This window comes from Vombatus ursinus, unplaced genomic scaffold (genome assembly GCF_900497805.2).
Source record: "Vombatus ursinus unplaced genomic scaffold, bare-nosed wombat genome assembly UNPS02006874.1, whole genome shotgun sequence".
NCBI classification, from domain to species: domain Eukaryota; kingdom Metazoa; phylum Chordata; class Mammalia; order Diprotodontia; family Vombatidae; genus Vombatus; species Vombatus ursinus.
In genome coordinates this window covers 6,512,146-6,536,000 of record NW_020946652.1, presented here as the reverse complement: position 1 = coordinate 6,536,000, position 23,855 = coordinate 6,512,146, and the positions used below count along the sequence as shown (strand labels likewise).

The window sequence follows — 23,855 nt, the reverse complement described above, 5'->3', positions numbered from 1 at the left end:
GCAGAGGTCTCTGCAGCCTGTGTGGGGCTTATCCTGTTGAAGTTGCTCAACAGGTTGCAGTTGGGGCTACTTTTCTTGGAACTCAGAGGGGAGCAGACAAATGGCAGTGATAGCAGACCAGCCCTCCGAGTGGTTCAGTGGCGACCTGTGTGGGAGTGCAAGGGAGATTTACCTCAGGGGAGGTGGGAAGGTGACTGAGACCATCTCTGTTTGAATATCCTGCCTGGGGGTCTGCCTTGGCCTAGGAAGGAGAGGAAACTTTCCCCTCTGTCCTGTTCCCCAAACCCAGTTCACCATGAAACTTCTAGTCCAGCAGGATTGTAGGTAAAATAAACTTTGGTGGGAAGTGTTGGAACCACCTCAACTCCTATTGAAAACAATACTTCTCTGGCAAAATGTTTCTAATTCTAAAAGAGCAGGCCCAGCTCACCCTGGGTATTAGGGATTATCCTCAGGTGATGGGACTTTGAATTTGGAAAATGAGTACTGGGTGTGAGTGCGAGGGAGGGTTCGAGTACCAGGGTGTGGAGGTAAGCTCCTTGAGGGCAGGGCTTGTTTTGATTGTTGGCATTTCTGTCCCCAGCACTTGATCTCTGTTGGGGTCTGGCACACAGTAGGCATTGAATCCAGTAAGTCCTTGTGCATTGGTGATGCCCAGCCATTATTTCCAGGCAGTCCCCAAGCATTTATTAAGCACTTACTCTGAGCCAGGTGCTGGGCTGAGGTCCCAGCAGCCTGGGGCTTCTCTCTTGGGCTTCAGACTTCCGCGTTCAGCTGGTCCTTAGACGTCTGAGAATCCAAGTAGAGGCGCTGACCTGGATGACCTGGAGGCCATTCAGTCAAGCCTGGATTTGACCACTAAACTCAACCCTTCCAGCCCCAGTGGGCCATCCAGCCTCTTTGTGTAGACCGGCTTCCTGGGAGGGAGGGCCCTGCTCACTGACTGGGAAGAGTTTCCTTGGGTGAGCACTGAGTGTTTCCACACAGGGCTTTGCTTTCTGGGCGCACCTCGCTCCCCCCAGCTCTCCCGTAGGTATTTGAAAGCGGCCATCGTGGTCTTCTTCACGCTCTCTTCTGTTTACCTGAGCGTGCACAGGTATTTCTGGAGAGCCTCCTGGAAGCTCACGTCCTCCCTCTCTTTTGTCCCTTCCAGAGCTTGTCTGTGACTTTTCTGTGTCCAGGCCTGGACACAATTGGCTGAGGCGGGTCTCTCGGCACTTGACCCCAGGTTCTTTGATTTTTAAAAATACACTTTTATTATGAATTAAATAGTTGAGCATACAAAGAACAAGGAAGAAGGCTGTATGTGAAGTTCCCAGCTTTTGTTTTAAAAGCATCCATTCACTTAAGCAGGGTGGTGACCAAATGAAAGTGCTTGTGTGTAAGCTTCCCCCCCTCCCCAATCTGCCTCCGTGACCACGTCCCCATTCCTTTCTTTCCCCTGCGCCTCTTCTCCCCCCCCCCAGAGCATTAGCATCACGCTGCATTTCTGGCTGGTTACTCAGTCATCTTGTTATTTCTTACATCTGGGAAAGGAATGAGCATTTATTATCATTTTAAAAATAATTTATTTTTAGTTTTCAACATTCACTTCCATAAGATTTTGAGTTAAATTTTCTCCCCCTCCCTCTCCTCCCCATCCCCCAAGACATAGGGAATGAGTATGTATTAAACACCTACTGTGTGTCAAGCCCTGTTTTAAATGCAGGAAGTCCCTGACATTATCATCCCCGTTTTGCAGTTGAGGAAATTGAGGCAAGCAGAAATGCCATGATTTTTTTTTTTTTTAGTGAGGCAGTCAGGGTTAAGTGACTTGCCCAAGGTCACACAGCTAGTATGTGTCAAGTGTTTGGTCTGAGGCCAGATTTGAAGAAGTGCCATGATTTGCCTGAGGTCATAGAAGCTCTTGGGTGTCTGAGGCCAGATTTGAATTGAGGCCTTCTTACCTCCAGGCCCAGGGCTCTGCCCACTGGGTTACTTCAAAGCACTAGGACATCGAGCCATCATGGATTTCCATGGTTAGTAACCTAGGACAGGCTTTCTTACTGTCTTCTAGAAAGACAGTCCTGCTTAACTGCTGACAGTCATGGAGCCTCAGTTTTCTCTTCTTGGAAATGGGTAGAAAGCAGCTAGCGATTTTATGGTGCTGTTTTACTTATATATATATTTACATTTTTATTTTGTTTGAGCCTCCCGAGAGGTGTTTCCTCAGCATGAGGCTCAGCCGATCCGCTCCCCCCAGCACATGTTGCTCTTGCCTTCGGACCAGGCATGGTCAGGGCTCGGGCTCTCATGTGTGGCTCTGTCTTGCTGTTTCCCTGCTAGTCTTCAAGTTGCCTAAGAATTCAATCACAGACTTATTGACATTTGTCCCCGCCTTTGCCTGCCAGCCTCAGCTCCTTTTGACTCTGGAAATGCTTTTGAGGGATGGTTCCTCTATTGCATTTTTTGTCTGTCATCTACTGTCGCTAACTGGTCCATCGTCTGCATGCTTTGGTGGTGACTGGGCACCCTCCAGAGACCGGGCGCTGAATTCGGGGGAGGACAGCTCTGCCTTCTGGCTTCTTCCAGACCCAGCTCCAACGCTCCCTCTGCAGGAAGCCTTTCCCAGTCTCTGATTTCGAGTTTCCCCTCTCTTTATCATTCCCATTTATCCCGTGTAGAGCTCACTTGGGTGCGTTTGCCTGTTGTCTCCCCCACTTCCACCGTAGACTCCGAGCTCTGGGGAACAGAGACTGTCTGTGGCCTTTCATTGTGTCCCCAGCACTTTGCGTGGTGTCTGGCAGCACAGTAGCTGCTTAATAAATTCGTGCTGACCGACTGATGCTGGCAGATGAGTTGCCATCATCTGCAGCTTGCGGAGGGAATGAATGCCCACCCTGATGAACAGAGATCACTGATCTTTGGGAGTTTTTAAGTCTTGCCTATCCAGGCTTCTTGTGTCTCTATCTTTTAAACAGACATTAGTTGGAGAGTTGCTTGTATATCCACACATGCATTTCTTTAGACTATTCCCCTTTTTCTTATGAATTTCTTCTCTTTGAGCTTTTAGAATTTAATTTAAAAATAGTTTTATTGATGCCTTTGGCTTTTTGAAAAAACCCAGTCATTTCTTGCTATGTCCCCTGTCCCCAGCCCTTCCAACTCCCTCTGCCTTCTACCAAAGAAAAATAGGGCAAAACCAATTGCCAGAGTGACCCTAACATTCCACCCCCTTAGCTCCCCACTTCTGTTGGAAGGAGAGAGGTGCATGTCCTCCTCTTTTCTCCAGGACCAAGTTAGAGCACATGTGGAAAGTGCTTAGCACGGTTTCTGGTGTGTAGTAGGTGCTCCTTATTAGCTAGCTGTTACGTTTGATGTGATTACGGGAAATGTCCCAAAGGCAGTTGGTGATATGGAGCTAGAGCTCAGGGGAGAGGCCAGGGGGGCTGCATCGGTAGCGTGGGAGTCGACTGAAAGGGCCACTAAATGGGTACATCCTGGGAACGCCGGCAGGCTAGTGTCCTTTAGACAAAATAGACAAATATAGGCTGGATTGGTAGTATAGGTAAGTGGATTAGCAGCTGATTGAAAAACTGCTCCAAGATTTTTGATTAGTGCAGTGAGGGCAACGTGAAGTGGGAGAGTACCTAGTAATAAGTGTGATAGGGCTGTCTCTGCCCCTGCTCTGTTTACTTGAATTAATAGGCAGTAACCAGGGCCCGGTGACACATCGCTTAATGCCCGCTCCTGGGGAGTCTGAGGCCGGTGGACTGCTTGAGCATCTCATCCAAGTCTGGTCCAATATGATGAGCTTCTGAGAGGTGGTAGAGCCTGGTCAAGACTGGAAGGCCCAGTCTCAGAAAGAATTAGGAGGCAGTGGAGAGCCCAGGAAAAGTTTCTGAGCCCTGGAGTATAATGTAAACAGCTCAGATCTCGGCTTCCTCAAACAGAGAGCTGACCGTGTGGATCGGGCTGCTGGGGAGCGGCACTGTCCCGAAGGGAGGCAGTAAAATAGTTTCCAAATGAGTAAGTTAGGAGATTTTTTGTTTTTGTTTTTTTGGTAGTCTCCTAAATAGAACACAGGGCGGATGAGGGCTGCACACAAACCGTGGCGTGGTCGGGTCAGGGTCTATCCGATGCAGGGCTTTAGGATGAAGCTCCTTTATTTAGGCCACATTTTGGCCCTTGAATTTCTGAGTCTCCGGCACGGTGTGTAGTGGGGAGAGTACTGTGCTTGGAAGCAGTGAGATCTGTGTATGTTTAGCAAGGTGCCAGACGGATGGACAGACAGAGTGAGTCCTTTGAGACTGACCCAATCTTGTGCATGGCGGCTGCTAGGTTAGTGCATGGGGAAGATGCCTTTGATGATCGCATGTGCACTGTGGGCAGGATGGAGAGATATGGGTGTGGACATGTTTAGGTGGATTCTGAGCTGCCTAAATGACTAGAGGGGAGCGACCAAGGCGCTGGAATGTCTCTGATCCTTGCTGTGCGTAAGAGGACTATCTGTTGAAGAAATGGGGAATGTTTAGCTGGGATAAAAGAACACCCGGATGACAAGCTCGATGTCATTAAGTATCTGAAGGACCAGCCAGGGCAAGAGAGATTGGCGTTGTTCTGCTAGGCCCCAGTGGGTGGCGCTGCAGCAGAGACAAACGGACGCTTGGAATCGGGAGAGACGGAGTGGCTGCCTCTTTTTTTTCACATATTGGTTGGACTAGATAGATGTCCCCCACAGCCCCTTCCACCCATGGAATACTGTGATTCTGTGTCTTTAGCCCGCTAAGTGAGCTGGCCAGAATCACCGAGTTTGGCAGTAAGTAGATTGATTCATTGCGTGAGCAAGTGTACCATCAGCCTTGGAACCCCAGGAGAGGGCACTGGTTGTTGGACTGACATCTAGCACAGTGTCGCCTAGTACATGGTAGATAATAGGCACTGAATAAATGCTTGGTGACTGATTTATCCCCCCTGGTTTCTAGCCCCCTCCTAGTAAATAAGGGGGCCAGAGGATGTGGGCAAAGAGATACAAAAGACCATAAACTTGAGATAATCCGGGCATGGGGTAAGAATGAGGAGTAGCTGGCCACAGTTCCTGTGCTCCCTCCATAGGAGGAGGTGGTCCTCCTGTGCACGCCCACAAAGGCCAGATCCAGAGGGGCCCCTCTCCCTCTGGTGCGTGAGCGCTCAGAAGAAAACCAGCATGGGAAAACAGGTGTCAGGCTGGGATTTGTATCAGCTGTGAACGATCTCCAAAGGGCTATTTCATCGATTTCCAGCAAATGCCGACATTTTGAATCAGAGGATTTTGAGTTGGTTCTGATCTTAGAGCTCATTGAGCGAAAGCCCTTCATTTTGCAGGAGAGGCCATTGAAGCCTCGAGAAGTTACTAGACTTGTCCAAGGTCTCTGAGCTGGTGAGTATCTGAGAGGAGATTGGGGCCATGTTCTGAAGCCAGTGTGTGTGTGACCTCTCCTATGCCAGTCTGACGTCTATGGAGAAAACCCTGGCTGCTGTCTGACTTTTCCAGCGCAGTGTGGTGTGTGTTGGCTTCTCGTTGGGAAGCCACAACTCTTACCGTGTGCACGTGGCGTCTCTCTGTAGACCTTGTTGGCTTACCTGACCTTCCTGGGTCTTAGTTTTCTCATCTGTAAAATAGAACAAGGGGCAGTTGCCCTTTTCCAGCTCTAAATTTATGAACCTTCGGTGAAAAAAGGCGTTAATTGGAAATAGCTCTGCACACCTCGGGTTCCTTATAATGTGAAATGGGTACAATGAGGCCTCCCCTACCCCTCAGGGCTTCAGTGAGAGTTGTGATTATCCAGTTGTTGTCAGCTTCTGCAGGGTCAGCTTTCCTCCCACAAGCACATGACCTGACTCTAGCTGGGTACTGGTAACTTGCAGGAATCTTGTAAAAGTGCGCTTGTAGCCTCCAAAGTCTCACCTTCACATTACATTAACTCCTTCCTGGATCCTTCTTCTCATCACACCCCCTGGAGGTGATCCTCCAGGTTCTGTCCTGGGTTCTCTGCCCTTCTCCCTCTAGACCATTTCACTTGGTGATCTCTCTCATCAGCTCCCATGGATTTAATGACCTCCTCTGTGCTGATGATTCTCAGATCTCCCTGTCCTGCCCTAAACACTCTGCTGTTCTCCAGTCTCACATCTTCAGCTGCCTTTCAGACATCTCCAACTGGATGTCCAGTAGACATCTTAAACTTAAAATGTCCAAACCAGAACTCAGTCATTTCTCCCAAATCCTCCTACCTCTCTTCACTTCCTCACCATCTTCCCAGTACCTTGGGCTCCCAACTTAAGAGTCGTCCTGGATTCCTCACTACCCATATTCAATATGGTGCCAAGGTCTGTCGAATTCACCTTTCCAGTGTCTTTTGAAAATACTGACCCTGCCCCTATCCTGGTGCAGACCCTTGTCACTTCACACCCGGACTGTTACAGGAGCTGCTGGTGAGAGTGGGAGCTTGGGGAGGGGTCTCTCTTCCTCATTCTGTTCACACTTGAACTCATCCTCCATTCACCAAAGTGATTTTCCTAAAGTGCAGGTCTGATCGTGTTACCCCCCCGCCCCAAGTATTGCCTCCAATAGCAAACACAAAATGCTGTTTGGCATTCGAAGCCCTTCATAATCTACTTGCCTCCTCCCTTTCCAGTCTTCTTTTCACCTGGCTCCCCCACATGTCCCCTTCTGACCCTAGCCTTCTGGATGGCCCACAACAAGACCCTCCATCTCTTGGCTCTGGGCATTTTCTCTGGCACTGCTTCATACTTGGAACGCTCTTCCTCCTCATCTGACTGCTCACCTCCCTGGCTTCCTTCAGATCCCCAGGAAAATCCCATCTTTTACAGACAGCCTCTCCAGTCCCTCTTCATTCTAGAGCCTTCTCTCTGCTCATTGTTTCCTGTTTAACCTGTCGGAACCTTTGTATATATTTGGTTTTTTTTTTTTTGAAGTGTGTTTTTTTTTTTTTTTTTTTTGGTTAGGCAGTGGGATTAAGTGACTTGCCCAAGGTCACACAGCTAGTAAGTGTTATATGTCTGAGTCCAGATTTGAACTCAGGTCCTTCTGAATCCAGGGCCGGTGCTCTATCCCACTGTGCCACCTAGCTGCCCCTGTATATATTTGTTTACATGATACTGGGAGCTCCTTGAGGGCAGGGCCTGGCTTTTGCCTCTCTTGTTATCCATACCTGGTGGTTCTGAGCACTGTGCCTGGCATATGGGGCACGCTCAATAAATGTTGCGCAAATGATGGGAGTTTTATCATCATCCCAGTTGGTAGTTTACTGGATGTATGTAACTGGTTGGAAGCTGTCCTGTGGAGGATTGTGACTCCTAGCAAACCTCCCAGATTTAGCCAGGCCCTTTCCTCACTCAGGCTCCTTGAGGGACCTGTTTAATTTTTGTCTTTGTTCACTGGGCCTCCATAGTGTCTGGCGTAAACGTAGATGCTGATGGATCTCTTTCCTGGTGCGTCCTCTGGTGGAGGAAGAGGAAATAACAGTAAATACTGCTCTTCCCAGATGTCCCCCTAAGGCTTTGTGGTGGTGTCTAGGGGTTGAGATCCTCCTAGACAGGAGCGATTGTGGTTCTGTCTTTGTGCCCTAAGCACCCAGCAGCACAGAGGCTTTCACACTGTAGGTGCCTAATACGTTCTTGTTGGATCAGACACTTGGGCACAGTTGAAACAAATGCAGTTGTGAGCCCGGGGAATGTCAGGAGACTCTGTGTCTGCCTGGTTGAAGGCCAGCTGGACGTAGAATGCCAGTGGTGATTGCTTCTCTTACTACAAGCTGGCTCAGCCTTCTCTCAGGTAGTGGCAGTCTTACAAAGTATAAGATCTTGGCATAATATAATAGTTGGGTTGTATGATTAAACACATCGACAAGAATGCAGGAAGAATCTGGCTGGTAGAAAGCTGTCATCTTAACTCTTAGAATGATGCTTATCATTTGGAAAGGATCATTTCATTAACTTATCTTTCCTAATTATAGCTTACTTTATTAGCGCCATCACATTGTTTGGCCGCATACAAAAAAGTATGCTTATACAAAGAATGCATGGTACAAATGTAAATACAATGTTAGTTTGGGGTATGCTGGATACAATGGCCTTCCTCAAGCCTAAACACAGAAACAAAAGCGTGTATTATAAGAGACAGCCTGAGATGGGAAGTGATAAAATGGCCATTGACTAAAAGCTTTGTTGAGACTTTGCTGGTAGACTTGTAAAATTTCCATGTATTCATGCAACGATATTATGTCATTCTCATTGTTGGGGGTTTGGGACTGGACTCGACCTGGTAACCGGTTGTTTTCTAGATTTAAAAGCTGTCACTTCAGTTCAGTAAATGTTTCCTAAGTGTCTGCTGGGAGGTAGATACCAGGAATCAAAGGTGAAAGGGTGAGGAGCTTACCAGGAATGATGAAAGGTTCCTACATAAATGACTTGAAACAGGTGCCAGGAAAGCTGGCCAGAGGCTTGTGACCCATTAGCACCTCATTCCATGCATTATTTCATATATTCCCTAAATTGTGTATACTTCACATTACTTTGCTTTACCTGCATCGCACGTAAGCCCCTGGACCCAGGTCTGTCTCCAGTTTTATCTTTACACCCACGGTAGGGTTTAGTATGGAAAAGATGCTTAATAAATGCCTCGCGATTAAACGAATGAATACAAGATGGAATGTCATGAGTGCAAAGAAATCTAGACAAAATGTTGTAAGATGGAGAAATACCTTCTCTTTGAAGGGGATCACGGAAGTCCCAGAGGCTTTACATTAGCACAAATATAGCATGCTTCTGCAGAACCTTTATATGCTTTGAAATAGAAGGAAAATCAGTCATTAAACATTAAGTACCCACTGTGCCAAGGATTGTGCTCAATTCTGGGGATATAGATATGAAAAAGAAAGACGTTCCCTGCCCTCCAGAAGCTTACAGTCTAATGGGGAAATCGAAACACAAGAAGAAGCTTGGGGCTGGGGAACATGGTAGACTGGATGGAGATGGTGAAGTCCCATGAAGGGCAGCCAGAAGGGAAATGCAGAATGGCTGGCTTCCTGAAGTGGGGCTGAGGCAGGAGCTCTCCATTTTGCTGTCCACTTTACAGTGAGTACCAAAGTCCACATGAGCTTGGAGATGCTGGAGCAGTGCAGCTGGGTGGAAAATGGAAGCCCCTCCAGTTGGAATTCACAGGAAGAATCTGATCGACATCAGCCTGCTCCCTCCTGTGCCCAGACAGCACCTGGGGAGGCTTCAAGCCGGAGGCTTTAGTGAGTTATTGCCATTATTATTTTAAAATGGAGGCACACAGCCTGTTCTGGGGTTGCCTGAGCTTTCCAGGAGCACTTTCCTCTTCTCACTCAGAAGCAACAAAGACGGAGGGGGAAGGACAGCTTCTCTTTCATTTGCTTCACTCTCTTGGCTATCCATTTTCCAGTCGAGTCTTGGTGGGGCCAGCTGGGTAACAGCTGTACCCTCCTTCACTACTCATTCTTTTTGTGCTCTGCCCACTGGCCTCCCTGCCCCCCCCCCCCCCAAGGCAGTGGGAGCTAACCTTCGACCAGTAGTAATCGATACACGCTGATTAGTGAAGCATCTGCTAACCCTTTCCTTAAAGGCCTTTCGTGTGCTTTCCCCTGACCAGACTGCTTGAATACACTCAGAGGGGAAGAAAGCAAACATTCACTCATTTTCTTTTGCTTCTTCTGGGTACATTTTGTTTTGATGCAGTATTTTGTCCAGCATTAACAAGGCTCCACTTGAGGCCTTGAGGTTGTGGTGAGGATGGCCTCTTGTCCTGCCTGGCCCCAGGAGTGCCAGCTATGGAGCCCCAGTCCTGAGGCATGTCCTCTTAATAAGGGCTAGTGAGCTTCAATAGCATTGTTCATGCAGATTTTGTATCTGAAAAACAAAAAAAGACTCTAGTTTGGTGGCCATTAAATGCCTTTATTAGGCAGGGATTGTCTTTGGCAAGTATGATGGGATTTGTACAGAGTTGTCGGTTTAAACCACCGTATTCTGAAGGTGTGGCCCTTGTGACTTTCCCCATTCTCTCCTCTGTGAGGATATGAGCTCCTTGTACACAGGGTCTGGGTTCACCTTTCTATTCCTAGTGTATAGCTCCATGTCAGTAAATGCTAGTTGACTGACTTGACCAGTCCATAACTTAAGATTTACTTATCCTGTTTCAGGGTGCCTGGGTTTGGTCCAGGCTTAGACACTTATTAGCTGATGGCTTAGGCCTGGCTACTCACTTTCTAATGGACCTTAGTTTCCCAGTGTGTAAAATGGGGACAGAACTACATTTGTGACCTATTTCAGTTAGTCACTTAACCCTGTTTGTCTCAGTTTCCTTATCTGTAAAATGATCTGGAGAAGGAAATGGTAAACTACTCCAGTCTTTGCCAGGAAAACCCCAGATGGGGTCATGAAGAGTGGGGCACCTCTGAGTGACAATCACCAAACCTTTGCATCTCACTTTAAAGTTTGCCAAGAGTAATGGGATAGAAAGCCGCCCAGTTTGGCCAGGATGGAGAGCATTCTGTTTTGGGGGATTAGAAATGAAGGCTGCCGAGGGCAAGCTCTCTCGCATGTTCAGGAATGCTTTGAAAAGAATCTGTACTTTGTTCATTCCAGTACTTTGGGGGAATTAATAGAAATCTTTGTGTCAGCTCAAGTCCAGATCAGAGTGGCTTTCACTGACTAGAATCACCAGCCTGCGCCGGACAGCGGGTCCTCCTGCCGCCTCAGCTCGGTGACCCTGATTTCTTAGTGTGAGGCGAGCAGAACAAGGTTCACCTCACGGGACTTGAAAGGTGAAAGCAGTCTTTTTTAAATTTTTTTTTTGATACCCTTTGCCTTTAGAGGGTGGTTGTTCAAACACTCTCCCTTCCCCCTTGAACTTTTCTTTGTAACAAAGAAACACAATTAAACTGCCACAACAAGAAGCCGGATGCCAGGATTGTCCTGGAGTCTTGAACCTTTCTGAAATGAGGGGGAAAGTTTGTTTCGTTCTCTCTCCTCTGTGACCTTTGTTGGATTTCAGTTTCTCCGAAGTTCTTTGTTTTTCCTTTACATTGTTTCTTGTCACTGGGTTGCATTAGCTCATACCACTCTTTCTGTTTCTCTGACATTCTTTATTGTTCTTGAGGAGGTCACATTCTCCATTCACAGATAAGTATGAAGGAAGTAGTTTGGGGAAAGGGCCGCTGAGAGCTAGGGATCAGGAAAGGGAGTCTTTTTTTTTTTCTGTGTAGGCAATTGGGGTTAAGTGACTTGCCCAGAGTCACACAGCTAGTAAGTGTCAAGTGTTTGGTCTGAGGCCAGATTTGAACTCAGGTCCTCCTGACTTCAGGGCTGGTGCTCTATCCCCTGTACCACCAAGCTCCCCCTTGTCCTTCATTCTGTTTCTCTTTTTTTTTTTTTTTTTTTTTTGGGTGAGGCAGTTGGGGTTAAGTGACTTGCCCAGGGTCACACAGCTAGTACGTGTCAAGTGTGTTTGGTCTGAGGCCGGATTTGAACTCAGGTCCTCCTGACTTCAGGGCTGGTGCTCTATCCACTGTGCCACCTAGCTGCCCCAGTAAAGGGAGTCTTGAAGGGGAGCTGGGGGTTCCAAGAGGCAGAGGTGACGAGGACCACCTGTGCAAAGATGTGGAGGTGGCATCTGGAATGTTTTCTGTGAGGAGAGCTAGTAGGTTGTTTGGCCAGAGTGCTCTATGTGAAGGAGAATAATATTTAACCACTTGGGAAGGGTGGACTTCAAGCCAGATGGTGAAGAGAGATGAGCATACCTGCGGGATGACCAGGATGGACTGGAACACAGGGAGAGTTAAGGGCTGGAGATGGTGATTTGAGGGTCGTCTGGATGTAGAACACTAAGGTACACTTTAGAGATCGAAGAGAACACATGAGTGAGAATTGGACGATTGCTGATCTGCAGAGGACAGTCCTGAGGAGTACTTAGACAGGCAGGGAGAGAGCCTAGAGCAGAGCAGTGGTGGGAACACCCTGGCAGGAAAGAGCTCCAGAAGGAGAAGGTGCTCAGCATCCCAGAAAAAAGGCCATTGGATTTAGGCATAAAGAGGTCGTCGATAACCTTGGGGAGAGCTCACTTGAGTGCACGGCATTGAGAAGAGAGGAAGGAGGTGAGCAAGGGGAGACCATAGGTGTAGATAGCCCTTTCTATGAGTTTGGCTAGGACACGAGGCCTATGGTATGATCAAGTTAGGTTTCTGAAGGTGGAGAGGTGGAAGGCATCTGGAGAGAAGCCAATGGATAGATAAGCAGAAACTGAGAATTGAGGGGAGAAGGAGATTCTGGAGGCAGCACAATTACGGGGTTTGCCTTTGGCAGAGGAGAAGGATTTCCTCCTTGTAGACTAACCTAGAAGAATGAAATGGGGTGGGTGTTGATGCTGAGAATAGGGGTTGTTTTGAAGTATGGCAGGAATTTTTTTTCTCCCAGGAACTGGTGAAATAATCCCTCTACTAAGTGTGGACACAGCAACCCTCGCCCTAAACAATAGAAGGTGTGTACACACATGGGAAGTCACAGATCCTTGAAGGCAACGCACAGTGATGCCAGTTAGCTATTTAGAAAACCTGGTAACTCAGATTTGGGGAAAAGAAAGCTGTTTAGGATATACAGACTGTTTTTTCCTTTATCTTGATCCTGAGCTTAAACACCAAATAAAACCAGCATTCCTCTATATAGAAAAGAAGACAGAATTTTATATGGAAATAAATCTCCGGTATTGGGAGCTTGCTCTCTTTTTCCTTGTTGATTTTGTTGCTCTCACTAGGAGTTGGGAAGCATTCTTTGATAGGGCTGGTAAGAGCTTCTACTTCTCTTGACAGTTGCTTGTTCATACCTTTGACTATCTTTCAGTGGGGAAATGTGCTTTTGTCTTCTATGTGTCTCTTGTTTACATATCTTGGACACTAAACCCTTACCAGAGAAATTTGATGTAAAGATTTTTTCCCACTTCTGCTCTTATCCTTGGCCCATTAATGATGTCTATACAGAAAATTTTCAGTTACGTGTAATCAAAGTTATCTGTTTTATCTTTTGTCATTGCCTCTGTCCCTTATTTGTTAAGAATCTATCTCCTCCCCATATCTGTGGGAGGTATATGATCTATTTCTCTCTCTCTCCCCCTGTCCCCTCCCCGAAATACTTTGATCTTTAATAGTAAGGACACAACCATTTAGAATGTGTCATGAAGTGTGGTGTAAGGTGTTGGTCTAAACCTAATTTCTGCCAGATCACTTTCTACTTTTCCCAACGATTTTTATCAAATGGGAAAGGAGCTTGCTTTTCTTCTTAAGGCAGACTTGAGTTCAAATGCTGCCTGAAGACATTTGCTGGCTGTATCACCTTTTGCATGTAACCCTTTGTTTGCTTCAGTTTCCTCGGAGGTAAAGTGAGGACAATAATAGCCCCTCCCTCCCAGGGCTCTTGTGAGGATCCAATGAGAGCAGTTTTTGTAAAAATGCTTAGCAGTGTCTGGCACATAGTAGGTACTGTATTCATGCTTATTCTCTTCCCTTCCCTTCTCCACCATCCTTCTCCTACTTCCTCAATTGAAGGAAAAGAAAAATAAAGCCGAACATGCATTTTGATCATGTTCAGAACTGTGTTCTGGAGATGGGTGGCCTGTGGCTTCATCTGTGCTCTAGAGTCAGCATGCAGTCATGTTTGCAGGTGAGTGACTTTATCCTGTGGTTTGCTCAAATATTGGACTGAGCTGTGTGCTGTAATGGAGAGAAAATTGGATCTGGAGCCACAGGTCTCTGAGTTCCAGTCATGGTTCTGCTGCTTGTGCTGTGTGGCTTTGTGCAAACAGGGGAATCTCTCTGGGCTTTGGTTTACTTAGCTGCAAAGTGGAGGGAACCTGGTGACCCTAAAAGTCTCTTCCCACTCTAACGCTATCATCTTGGAATACCTGCTTTGCCTAGAATTTGATGTGGCACATCAGAATGCCTTCAAGGGGACGTGCAGGTGTGAGAGGAGGAGACGTGGGGGGTTAGATGTGTGTGGCGCACTCCCCTGTCATTTGTTGGGTGCCACCTGACCTGCCTGGCTCCCTCCATTCACAATGCTGGGTTGGTGGGATGCGCTCGCACTCTGTCTCTCCCCTCATCTCTCTCCATATATAATATACATGACATACATGTCTGTGTGTATACATATATATATGTATGCATGAACTTAATTTTTGAAGACCACATCTGTCCAAAAAAACCTTCATTTCTTATAACTGATTGTTTTCCTTTAATAGATTTTGTAGACTTGTCCCTGGTCTTCTTACCGATGAAAATCCTTCTTTTCTGTCTTAGAATAAAACATAGCCATAGCCCTGGAAGAAAGGTCAGGTTAGAGTCCAAGCCAGGCAGCATTTCTGCAGTGCACAGGTGGAACCTGTCTGTACCAGAGCTCGAGGACGCTTCTGCTGGCTCAGAGCCCACATTACCATTTCATTGATATTTTGCGTATTAAGGAAGAAAACCTTTAAATGAACTTCATGGAGCCATCCTTGGTAAAATACAGGATCCTTCCATTTGGGATGAACGCTCTTGTATTGTTTTTTGCTGGTGCTATAGAATAGCAGACGGTTTTTCACTGTAAATACTAGGAAGGGTTTGGTCAGAAGCATAATATCCTATAAACTTCTTGCCATGTAGATAAGGTCAGGGTCAGGCTTGCTGGGTCGGATTGGGACCCCAGTGAACTAAGCTGGGCTGATGAGAATTGGCTGTGTCCTGGACAGCTGACTGTGGCTTCAGGCTCAGCTTCAGAGAAGCCAGGGAACGTTTTCAATTGTTCAGAAGTAAAGGAGGGCCAAATTGCTTGGATATTTTAATCTTTTGATAAGCAGTTTTGGGAAAGCCCTGGGAGACTTTTTTTTTTTTTTTTTAAGATTTTGTACAAAACAGTTCAGGCAGCAGCAGCAGCAGCAGCACTGGCCTCCTGGCCCTCATTTCAGCTGCCCTTTGGAAACATCTCACAGCCCACCTCTGGGGAGGACTGAAGGGCTGTGCTAGTGGTAAGAACATTGGTTTTATTCTCTGGTTTGTGATTTGAAAATTGAATTTAAAAAAAAAGAATTTTGGAGTCACTTTTTAAAAAGGAACCACCAAGTTGTTACCTGTAAGTTAGTACATTTTGAAATTGGAATGCTAATTCTTAAAAGGAAATTCATCCTAATGAATTAATATTGTGAGGGCTTGTTAGTATTTAGTGTTTTTTTTTTATAATTTGAATATTTTTAGTATGTTTATGTGATCTTTCTATTTTTATTTGTTCCATTTTATATGAATGATGACATCCCAAATTAAATAAGTATTTGTGTGGACATCTGAATCTTTTCTGTTGTTGTCATGGACAGAACTTTTGCATGAAAGAGGGGTCTTTTCTTTCAGGAGACAGTTCCCCTTGGTCTTTGGCTGCTGATTTTCTTGATTAGATTCATCATATTTTACTCTGGAAGGTGAATTTTACTTCCCTTTACCTACTTTAATATATCAGTATTTAGATCCATGATTTAAAACATTCTTATTTTAAATTTGGGATAAATTTCTATTTGATTTGGATTTTAACTTTCTAAAATTATTTTTGTAGAACAAACCCAAATCTCCCATATGAAGAGAGATCCAGCCACAGGATAGGTTATATTAGCTATGAGTTATTATGCCATAAGACCTGTAACTTCCTAGGGAAAGTTTTGTCTAGAGCTTGCAACAGATTAGCCTAATTTCTTGACATTATTCATATCGGTAAGAACTAAGAAATAAATCCTACCAATAGTTAGAATCACTGAGTATTGAAATGTTAATGCAGCTTTTTAAGAGTAGCAGTATCTTCTGCAGGGTAGGAAGAATGTTTTAATTTGGATAAATTAATTCCAAATGAAAAAGTAGAAAGCTCTTTGCTGTTTCTTCAAATTGGAAAGGAAGACAAAAATGAAGACCGAACTAACTTCATAATCTGATCCTTAGCCAGTTGGTATTTATTGAAAAAAAAGTTTATTAAGTGGCTGCCTAAACTGTGGAAGAAATCACATGGGGCTAGAAGGATGCAGAGGGGCCACCCCTGATCTCATGGGATTTTAATCAACATCCTCAGGTTAATTTTTGGTAAATCTATTCCAGACTATGCTTGTGAAAACAGAACCCAGCCCAAGTGGCCATCGGGTGGCATTCAGAAAGTCCACAAGACGAGGCTTTATGGGGGTTGGAGCAACAAGTCAGTGGGTTTTTTCCCTCAAAGCAAAAAATGCTAGGCTGTATTCCCTCCCTTCCTCCTACCATCCCCATCCCCTCCTTCCTGCCCAAATGGATCAGTGAATGTTTGACTTTTGACTCAGGAATTGTTAAAAATAAGTTTGGGCTCTGGAATCCTAAGAAACATCTATTAAGTACCTCCTCTGTTCAAGGCCTTCATTTCATGACTGTCATGGCCAAATAATGATCATACAGTGACCGAACTCTGGACCGTGGCCTTCTATGCCTTGGGTCAGAGATCCCTTTGACAGTCTGCTTAAGTCTGTAGACCCCTTCTCGGCATGTTTTTAAATGAATTAAATACATAAGATTGTGAAGAAGGAATTTTATTGAAATAGTTTTTAACATTTTAAAAGTTCAGATCAGACACCCCAGATAAGAACCCCAGATCTAGAGGAGAACCCCCACCCCATCACATTGGGTGGCAGGTATGAACCAGTGCTGGGATGAAACCAGTAAAGCTGACTTGTAAAAAATTAAACAGGTATCTCCAAATTGCCAAGAATATTAAAAGTATGAGCATATGCTCTGCAGAAATGATTTTTACTTGATTTGATTGACATTCTCTGCTCAATTACCAGCCTGGCTGGGTTCCTCAGGCTACCTTCAGGGGCTCCTTCCTTCTCCCCCAGGAAAGGCAGATCAGAGCCTCCAGAGCCCATCATAGGGCTGGCCTGGTTATCCACCAGGGCCTGTAGTCCGAACTGCCCTTCTCAGAGCACTCCTGTTTGCTTGTTGTGGCCTTCTTACAGTTTGCTTCAAATACCATCACCTTCCCTGTCTTCCCAACTAGATGCGATCTCTCCTTCCTGGGCTGGCCCCACCTCCCTTATGGTTCTACCTACTGAATGGCTTGTGGGAGTGCTGGGAGTCTGCCTCACACTTACTGGATCTGTGAACTCCCGAGCCTCAGTTTTCTCATCTGTAAAGTAGAGATAATAGCAGCCCTTCCTCTGAGGGCTGTTGTGAGCCTCAACTGGAGAGTGCCACGTGTGTGTTGGCTGTTGTTCATGTCGTGCTTTAGGGTTAGTTAGCTGTTTGTTGGACTTTCCCCCAGTCTCCTCCAGGGGTGTGGCTGTATTTGGTTTGTTCAGTGCTTTGAATTCATCAGTCAGTCAGGGAGCTTCCTGAAGCACAAGGCTGACTCCTTACTCGTTTACCCCCTTGCTCAGTGAACTGCAGCCTCCCTGGCACCGCCTCTGCTTGGCCTTCCAAGCCCTCCTAATCCATCCTCCCCCTTCCCCACCCCCTCCTGTGCTCACACCTTTCACTTCCCTCATATGCTCACTCTGGGATCCGGGGACCCTGGCCTCCTGACTGGGCATTTTCACTGGCTCTCCCTCATCCCTGGAGTGCAGCTCCACCTCCTGACTCCGCTGGCTTCCCACGCCTGATCCCCTAATGCTAGTGCTCCTGCCCTGCCTCCTCCCCTGGTGATTTCCATCACATCCTGTCCATATCCCGGTTGTAAGTAGTTGTTTGCATATTGTCTCCCCATTAGACTGTGAACTTCTTCTGAACCAGGGAAGGGCATAAGGATTCATGTGGTAACTACTCTGTGCCAGGCACTGTGGTGCTTTGTCTTCACAACTCTGGGAGGTAGGTGCTGTTGTTATTTCCCAAACTGAGAAAGACAGACACTAAGTGACTTGCTTAGGGACACACAGCTGCATTTACACTCAGGTTTGAGGCTGGATTTGAACTGGGGTCCTCCTGACTCCAGGCTCTTCCGATCTGGGGCTCCCTCTAGCCAGCATCGTACCAGGCACACAAAATCATCCCCAGCCACCTAGGAGGAGTGGGGGGAAGCAGGAGTGTCTTTCAGGACACCCCAGTCAGGAGGGAGGGCTGTCTTCTTCCTCTGCGTCTTCCAGCCACCCTGAGCACTCGAAGCTTTATTTCACATTGCTCAGGTCCAATCACACTGGCCCTGGCCTGGTCTGTCCTTTGGCTCCCTTCCAGGCTCAGCCCAGATCCTTCTCAGACTCCCACTTGTTAGTGTCTGATGATCTTCTCACTGCTCTTGGGTCCCTCACACACCACTTGGAGTAGGCTCTTAATCGATGTTCTTTTGTTCTTTTCTGTTTTCCTATCCTGTGTCTAGGTTCCTATCTCCTTGGCGGCCTTAAAATGTCACAACAGCACAGTGTATTGTAGGGTTGGGTTTTTTTTTTTCTTTTCTTCGATTGAAGCAGGGATTTTCATGGATGTGGTAGCCCCAGCCGAGGAAGCCCCCTCTGTTAGCCCAGGACCGTTGGAAATAAAGAGTTGCCTGACTGTCTCTTAATAGGACTCCTGCAGGGTCAGCCAGCCAAGCCTGTCAGATAACCTTGGACTCCAGGTCTTCCTGACTCAGATGGGCCCTGTCCATTCCTTCACTTGCCTGTTGTCTGGTGACCATGTGAATTGTCAAAGCTCTTCCCTGCAAATTTTTCTGAAACTGGGAGAGGTGTTTTTGTGTGTGTGAGTTTGCTTTTGAAAGGTGGGGAGGGGCAAGGTTATTGGAAGACAGCACGAGTTAGGGCTTGGAGCACTGCATTGGAGGGATGGAGGAAGAGAAATGTTTCTTTTCTCCCTGGGCTGGCTTGCCTGAGTCCCAGCTCTTGCCTGGTTTCCTCCCTAATCTAAGTACTGTAGCAGCAGTCTGCCCGTTGTGGCCATTACCATTATCCAAAGCCCTTGTGAGCCCTGGCTTCCTTCCCAACTTCATTTTTTAGTGTGGAGTGAGGGCAGCCTCCTTTTTCTCTTTGCCCATTTCCCTACCTTGCTTGCTTGAGAAAGGAGATGGATAGACCTGTCTCCTCTTATTCCAGAACTGCTTCATTCAGCTTTAGGAAGGAAGAAATAACCCAACAAGAGAAATGTACGTGTCTTAAAAGTCTCTGCTTCTGCTCCCTTTGACTGGACCTCCCGTTGGTGGTAGGAGTGGGCCACTGGAAGGTCCCTCACTCACTGCAGTCCGGAGTTGCCACCTGGACAGGACACAGCAGACTTGGGAGCATCATCACAGTGTTGAGCATTCATGACTGGTTGAATTTGATCCCAGGGCACCGAAAGACCCATGGAGAATAAGGAGGAGGTGGTCGAAAACAAGGGTGGAGGGCTGATAACCTGACTTTTTAAAAAAAGGGTGGTGGGGGTGGGGGGGAACAATTAAAAAAATGACAGATCATGGAACTTGATGTTGGTTTCTGGCAGAATTCCAGGATGCATAATATTGAACCAATCATTTGTGATCCCTGGAAACCGTCCTGTGTTGACATGCCAGTCTGCAAAGCCTGGTGGGACTGGCTCATGGTGATCATGTGCATTAGCACTGTTTCCAGAGGGCCGTGTGGAAGGAGGTCTCTAGTGCCCTATGGCAGGACTGTGGTCCTAGCCCTCGTCTGTGAGGTTATCAGTGACTCAGACAAAACTGGAGTCAGGAGCTCACACATTGAATGCAAAGGTCGGATTTCTGGAGACCCCACCCCGACAGACTGGAACAGTGGGCTCCATCTGTCTGACCTCCGGGAAATCGATGGAGGGGCCGTGTCAAGTTCCAAACTTGGATTTTTTTGTCTGACCTCCTGTTCTGTTGCTTTCATTTCCGAATAGCCCCCTTCCTTTCCTAGCCAAAAAACCCTCCCTTGGGACAACGAATTAACAAAAAGGAGGAAAGGAAGCTTTCAGTCAAAGTGACCCAAGACAGGCAGCGTTTGGCTCTTAGAGTAGAAATCTTGTTCTAGTAGTGGTTCTTGGGGAAAAGAAGACTTCGTATCACCTTATAATTTGCAAATATTTCTGCATCTGTTTTCTTATACTCAGTACTGCAGTTTGTGTTAACGCCCTTTTATAAAGGAGGAAATCCAGGCTTCAGATGGGCCTGTGATTTCATAGCTCCTGAGTGTCTGAGGCAGGATTTGAACCCAGTTCTTTGTGGTGCCCAAGTTCAGCCACTTGGTGTTAATGAGAGAAAAAACATTGTGGGGAAAAAAAAAACAACTCCAGTGTTTATCGGGTGCTAAGCTCTAGGGGTACAAATCCAAAAGCAGAGAAGGTGCCTGCCCTTGGGAGCTTCTCTTCTGCTCAGGGCTGTGGAGAGCTGTCTTTGGTCCTGGAGGGATGGTGAGTAGAGAGCTGTGGGGGGAGGATGTGGATGCTTCCTTATCAGGAGTGATGACCAGGGGCAGGTGAGGGGCCCCAGGAGGGCTCGGAGGCTTCTTAGCTGGCTGGGAGCAAAGTGTGACCTGACTATGGACAGGGCCCCGATGAGGGTGGAGGCACCTGGGACTTCTCTGCAAACTCATTACTTGTTCACATTGCAGTGTCTGCTCAGCTCTGTTCTCCAGCCCAGAAATCACTGTCCGGGCACCATGGGCTCGGGGTCCTTTGGGCATGTGTTTTCTGTTCCTGACTCCTAAGCTCTGTTCAGATCATCATATTCCATCCATTGTCAAATGTTGCCCTTCCTACATTAATGTCATCCTATCCTATCCCTTTGTTCCCTTATGTAACTGCTGCCTTAGTTCATGCCCTTCTCATCTCTCAACCTGGATTACTGAGACAGCCTCCTAATTCTGTTCCCTGCCTCAGTCTCCCCACTGTAGGCCGCCTCACTCGTCACTGCTGTTCCTTCTATGTAGATCTGACCAAATGGTGCCCCAACTAACCCAGTCTGGGATCCAATAAAAACTCGTCTAGTTGGCCCTGCACAGGCTAGTCCTAACCTATCCGTCCAGCCTCCCTGGACTCCATTGCCCTCTTCCCATCACCTGTATTCCAGCCAGGTTGGCATTCCCTCTCTTATTCAGACAGGACTCTTCATCCCCTGTGCTGTTGCGTCTTTGTTCCCAGGCCTAGAATGTCCTCCCTCCTTGCCTCCCTCGCCTCCTCCAAGAGGCTTGAGACCTTCCTCCAACCTCTAGTGGCCTTCTTCCCAAACCGCTTGTTTCACCACTTTCTATATGGTGTTCAGTCTGTCTGAGCCACACACAGTTTTAGATGTACTTGTCTCCCTCAGATTAGGACATAAAATACCGTGAGCAACCTAGGGGTTATTTTATTCCTCTTCTCTTTTAGAAATAATCAATTTATTTTTCATTCTCCACATTCACATCCATAAGATTTTGAGTTTTAAATTTCCCCCCTCCCTCTTCTCCCCCTGCCCCAAGATGGTTTGCCATCTGATATAGGCTCTGTTTATACATTCATGTTAAGCATCTTTTCACATTAGCATAAAAGAATTATAACTAAGGGGAGGAACCCCGAGGAAGAAGAAACCAAACCAAACAACAAAAGAAAAGGAGAGCAAACAGTCTGCTTCCTTCCCTCTGCATTCAGACTCCATGGTTGTTTCTCTGGAGGCGGACAGCATTTTCCATCATGAGACCTTTGGAGATGTCTTAGATCCTTGCATTGCTGAAAAGGGCCAAGTGAATCAAAGTTAGTCATTGCACAAAGTGGCTGTTACCGTGTACGACGTTCTCCTGGTTCTGCTCACTTCACTCAGCATCAGACCATACAAGTCTTTCCAGGTTTTTCTGAAGTCTGCCTGCTCACCATTTCTTAATAGCACCGTCGTATTCCATTACATTCATACACCACAACTTGTTCAGCCATTCCCCAACTGATGGGCATCCCCACAATTTCCTTATTTTATTCTTTGCATTTAAATTCCCAGGGCCTAGCACAGTGCCTGGGTACTTAATAAAAACTGGTTGGTTGGTAATCCTCATTGACCCCAGCTCCACTTTCATTTTTATCTAATCTGTTATGCCAGACTGAATTAGGAGTTCCTTGAGGGCAGCTTAATGTCTTACATGTGGAACGTGCCAATCCACCCGTGTTTCTGATCGATTCACCGGCTGGTCTTCTGTTCTGGGTAGTTGGCCAAGCTCAGGCTCCTTTGTAGAACCTGAGGGGCTGCAGAGATGACCTGTCCATCCCGATGTCAGGGTTGATGGGATTTTCCTAAAGAGATGGCCGGGCCTATGTCTGAAACCTTAGTGGGGGATAAGGTAAAATTCACTAGGACCGAGCTGTTGATACATTTGGGAACAAGCGCCATTGGCCAGGCACGCTACGAGGGGACTGGCAGCCTCCTGCTCCAATGGCAGAGCTGGGAGGGGGGCCAGCCTCTCCTCTGGCTGAAGCTGAGGCCGAGTCCCAGTGGGGGTCCCCCAACTCCTTGGAGGGTTTGCACTGCTTTGTTCCTGATAATAAAGTGGAATGGCATTAGGACCTAGATGTGCTCATGTGATTTCTTCAGGTAAGGGGAATCTCCTTCCTCCAGTCTGTGACTTTGTCACTAAGTCCTGGGGAGAAGGACTGAGCCAGGCCATGTTGGGAAGGGTTCAGTCACTTGTAGGGGGAGTTCCTGGGGTGGCATCTGAGCGCCCAGGCAGCAGCTGGACCCCTTTGCCCGCGGGCCTGCTGGCGCTCAAAGGTTTTCCTGCCCAGACTTGGGTCACTGGAGCTTGCTAGAGTGCCCGTTCTTGAGTGTGGCAGGCTTTGCTTGGGCACAGATACCACTCAGCAGACGATATCATCACTTGAGTTCTTCTTTTTCTCATTAGTTATCTTCAAGTGTTCTGAAGCAGAGAAGTAATTCCGTAACCCAGTAAAAATGGACAAAGAAGAAAAGAAGACTCTTAATGAAGGCCAAGAGGATGAAATGGTAATCCCATTTTTTCTAATCCAGGCAGTTTTGGGTGGAGGAGGGGGGTGGGGGGCTCAACCATCACTGGTGCCTTGTGGGAGCCGGAGAGGATTGCAGATTTGAAGCTGCAAGAGACCTTAGCATCTGTCAGGTTCCTGCCCCCAATTGTCATTTAGAGGGAGCGTCTTTGGACTTGAATTCCTTGGGAGGACTAGGGACCCGAGGTGAGAAAGAGTGAGCAGGGCAGCACTTGGTTCAGCCGGCCACAGCCAGGCCACAGCAGGCAGTGTATCTCGCACCTGTTTGCGGTCTGGAGCTCTTAATCTACTGACCCTTCTGTGATCTGGGGCATGGGACAGTGGGCAGGATGGACTGCATGTGTGGAAAACCCTGGAAGCAAACATTGCCAGGCAGTCTTCAAGGGGAAAAGTAGCCTCCCAAGGCCATTGGAGCATCCCTGGGAGGTGCCCGGGCCAGCCAGAGGAGGGTCCAACTTCTCTGAACTGAGCCCAAAGAACAACCTTTCAGACATTTCGCAGCGCAAAGGGCAGGATGTGTTTTCACTGCCCCGACTCTCCCCACTATAATCTACTATAAACATGGGCTGTGTGACACAGACTGTGACATTAAAGGCAAACATTTAAAAAGCAGTCTTGAAATGAATCCTGGGCTTTGTAACCTTCGGACAAAGAGACTTCTACCCAGAGCCAGCTCAGACCTATTTGAGAGGGTTGCAGTGAGGGAGGCTGGACCGTGAGATTTGGAGTGGGCTCCAGGGAATTGATGGGACCTGCCCATGTTGTCAGGGTTTAGACCCAGGCTCTCTAACTGCAAATCAAACCCACTGGTTTTTTGGGTAATGTCAGGGTGGGTTTGGATAGGTTTTATGTGGTTCTGTGCTTCCTCTGTTCAGATTTAGAATTTCA

General features: G+C 47.1%; 1 protein-coding gene across 2 annotated transcripts in view; it reads left to right on the top strand.

The window, feature by feature from the left end:
- Positions 1-9,155: 9,155 nt before the first annotated feature.
- The window catches only part of ATP13A3 (ATPase 13A3), a 63,521-nt gene continuing 48,821 nt past the window's right edge, over positions 9,156-23,855 (top strand). For both annotated transcript variants that reach the window (XM_027848757.1, XM_027848756.1), the window contains exons 1-2: positions 9,156-9,278; positions 22,847-22,947. In XM_027848757.1, coding sequence (XP_027704558.1) covers positions 22,897-22,947 — 51 coding nt within the window. In that variant the 5' untranslated portion in view covers positions 9,156-9,278; positions 22,847-22,896. The remainder of the gene's footprint in view (positions 9,279-22,846; positions 22,948-23,855) is intronic.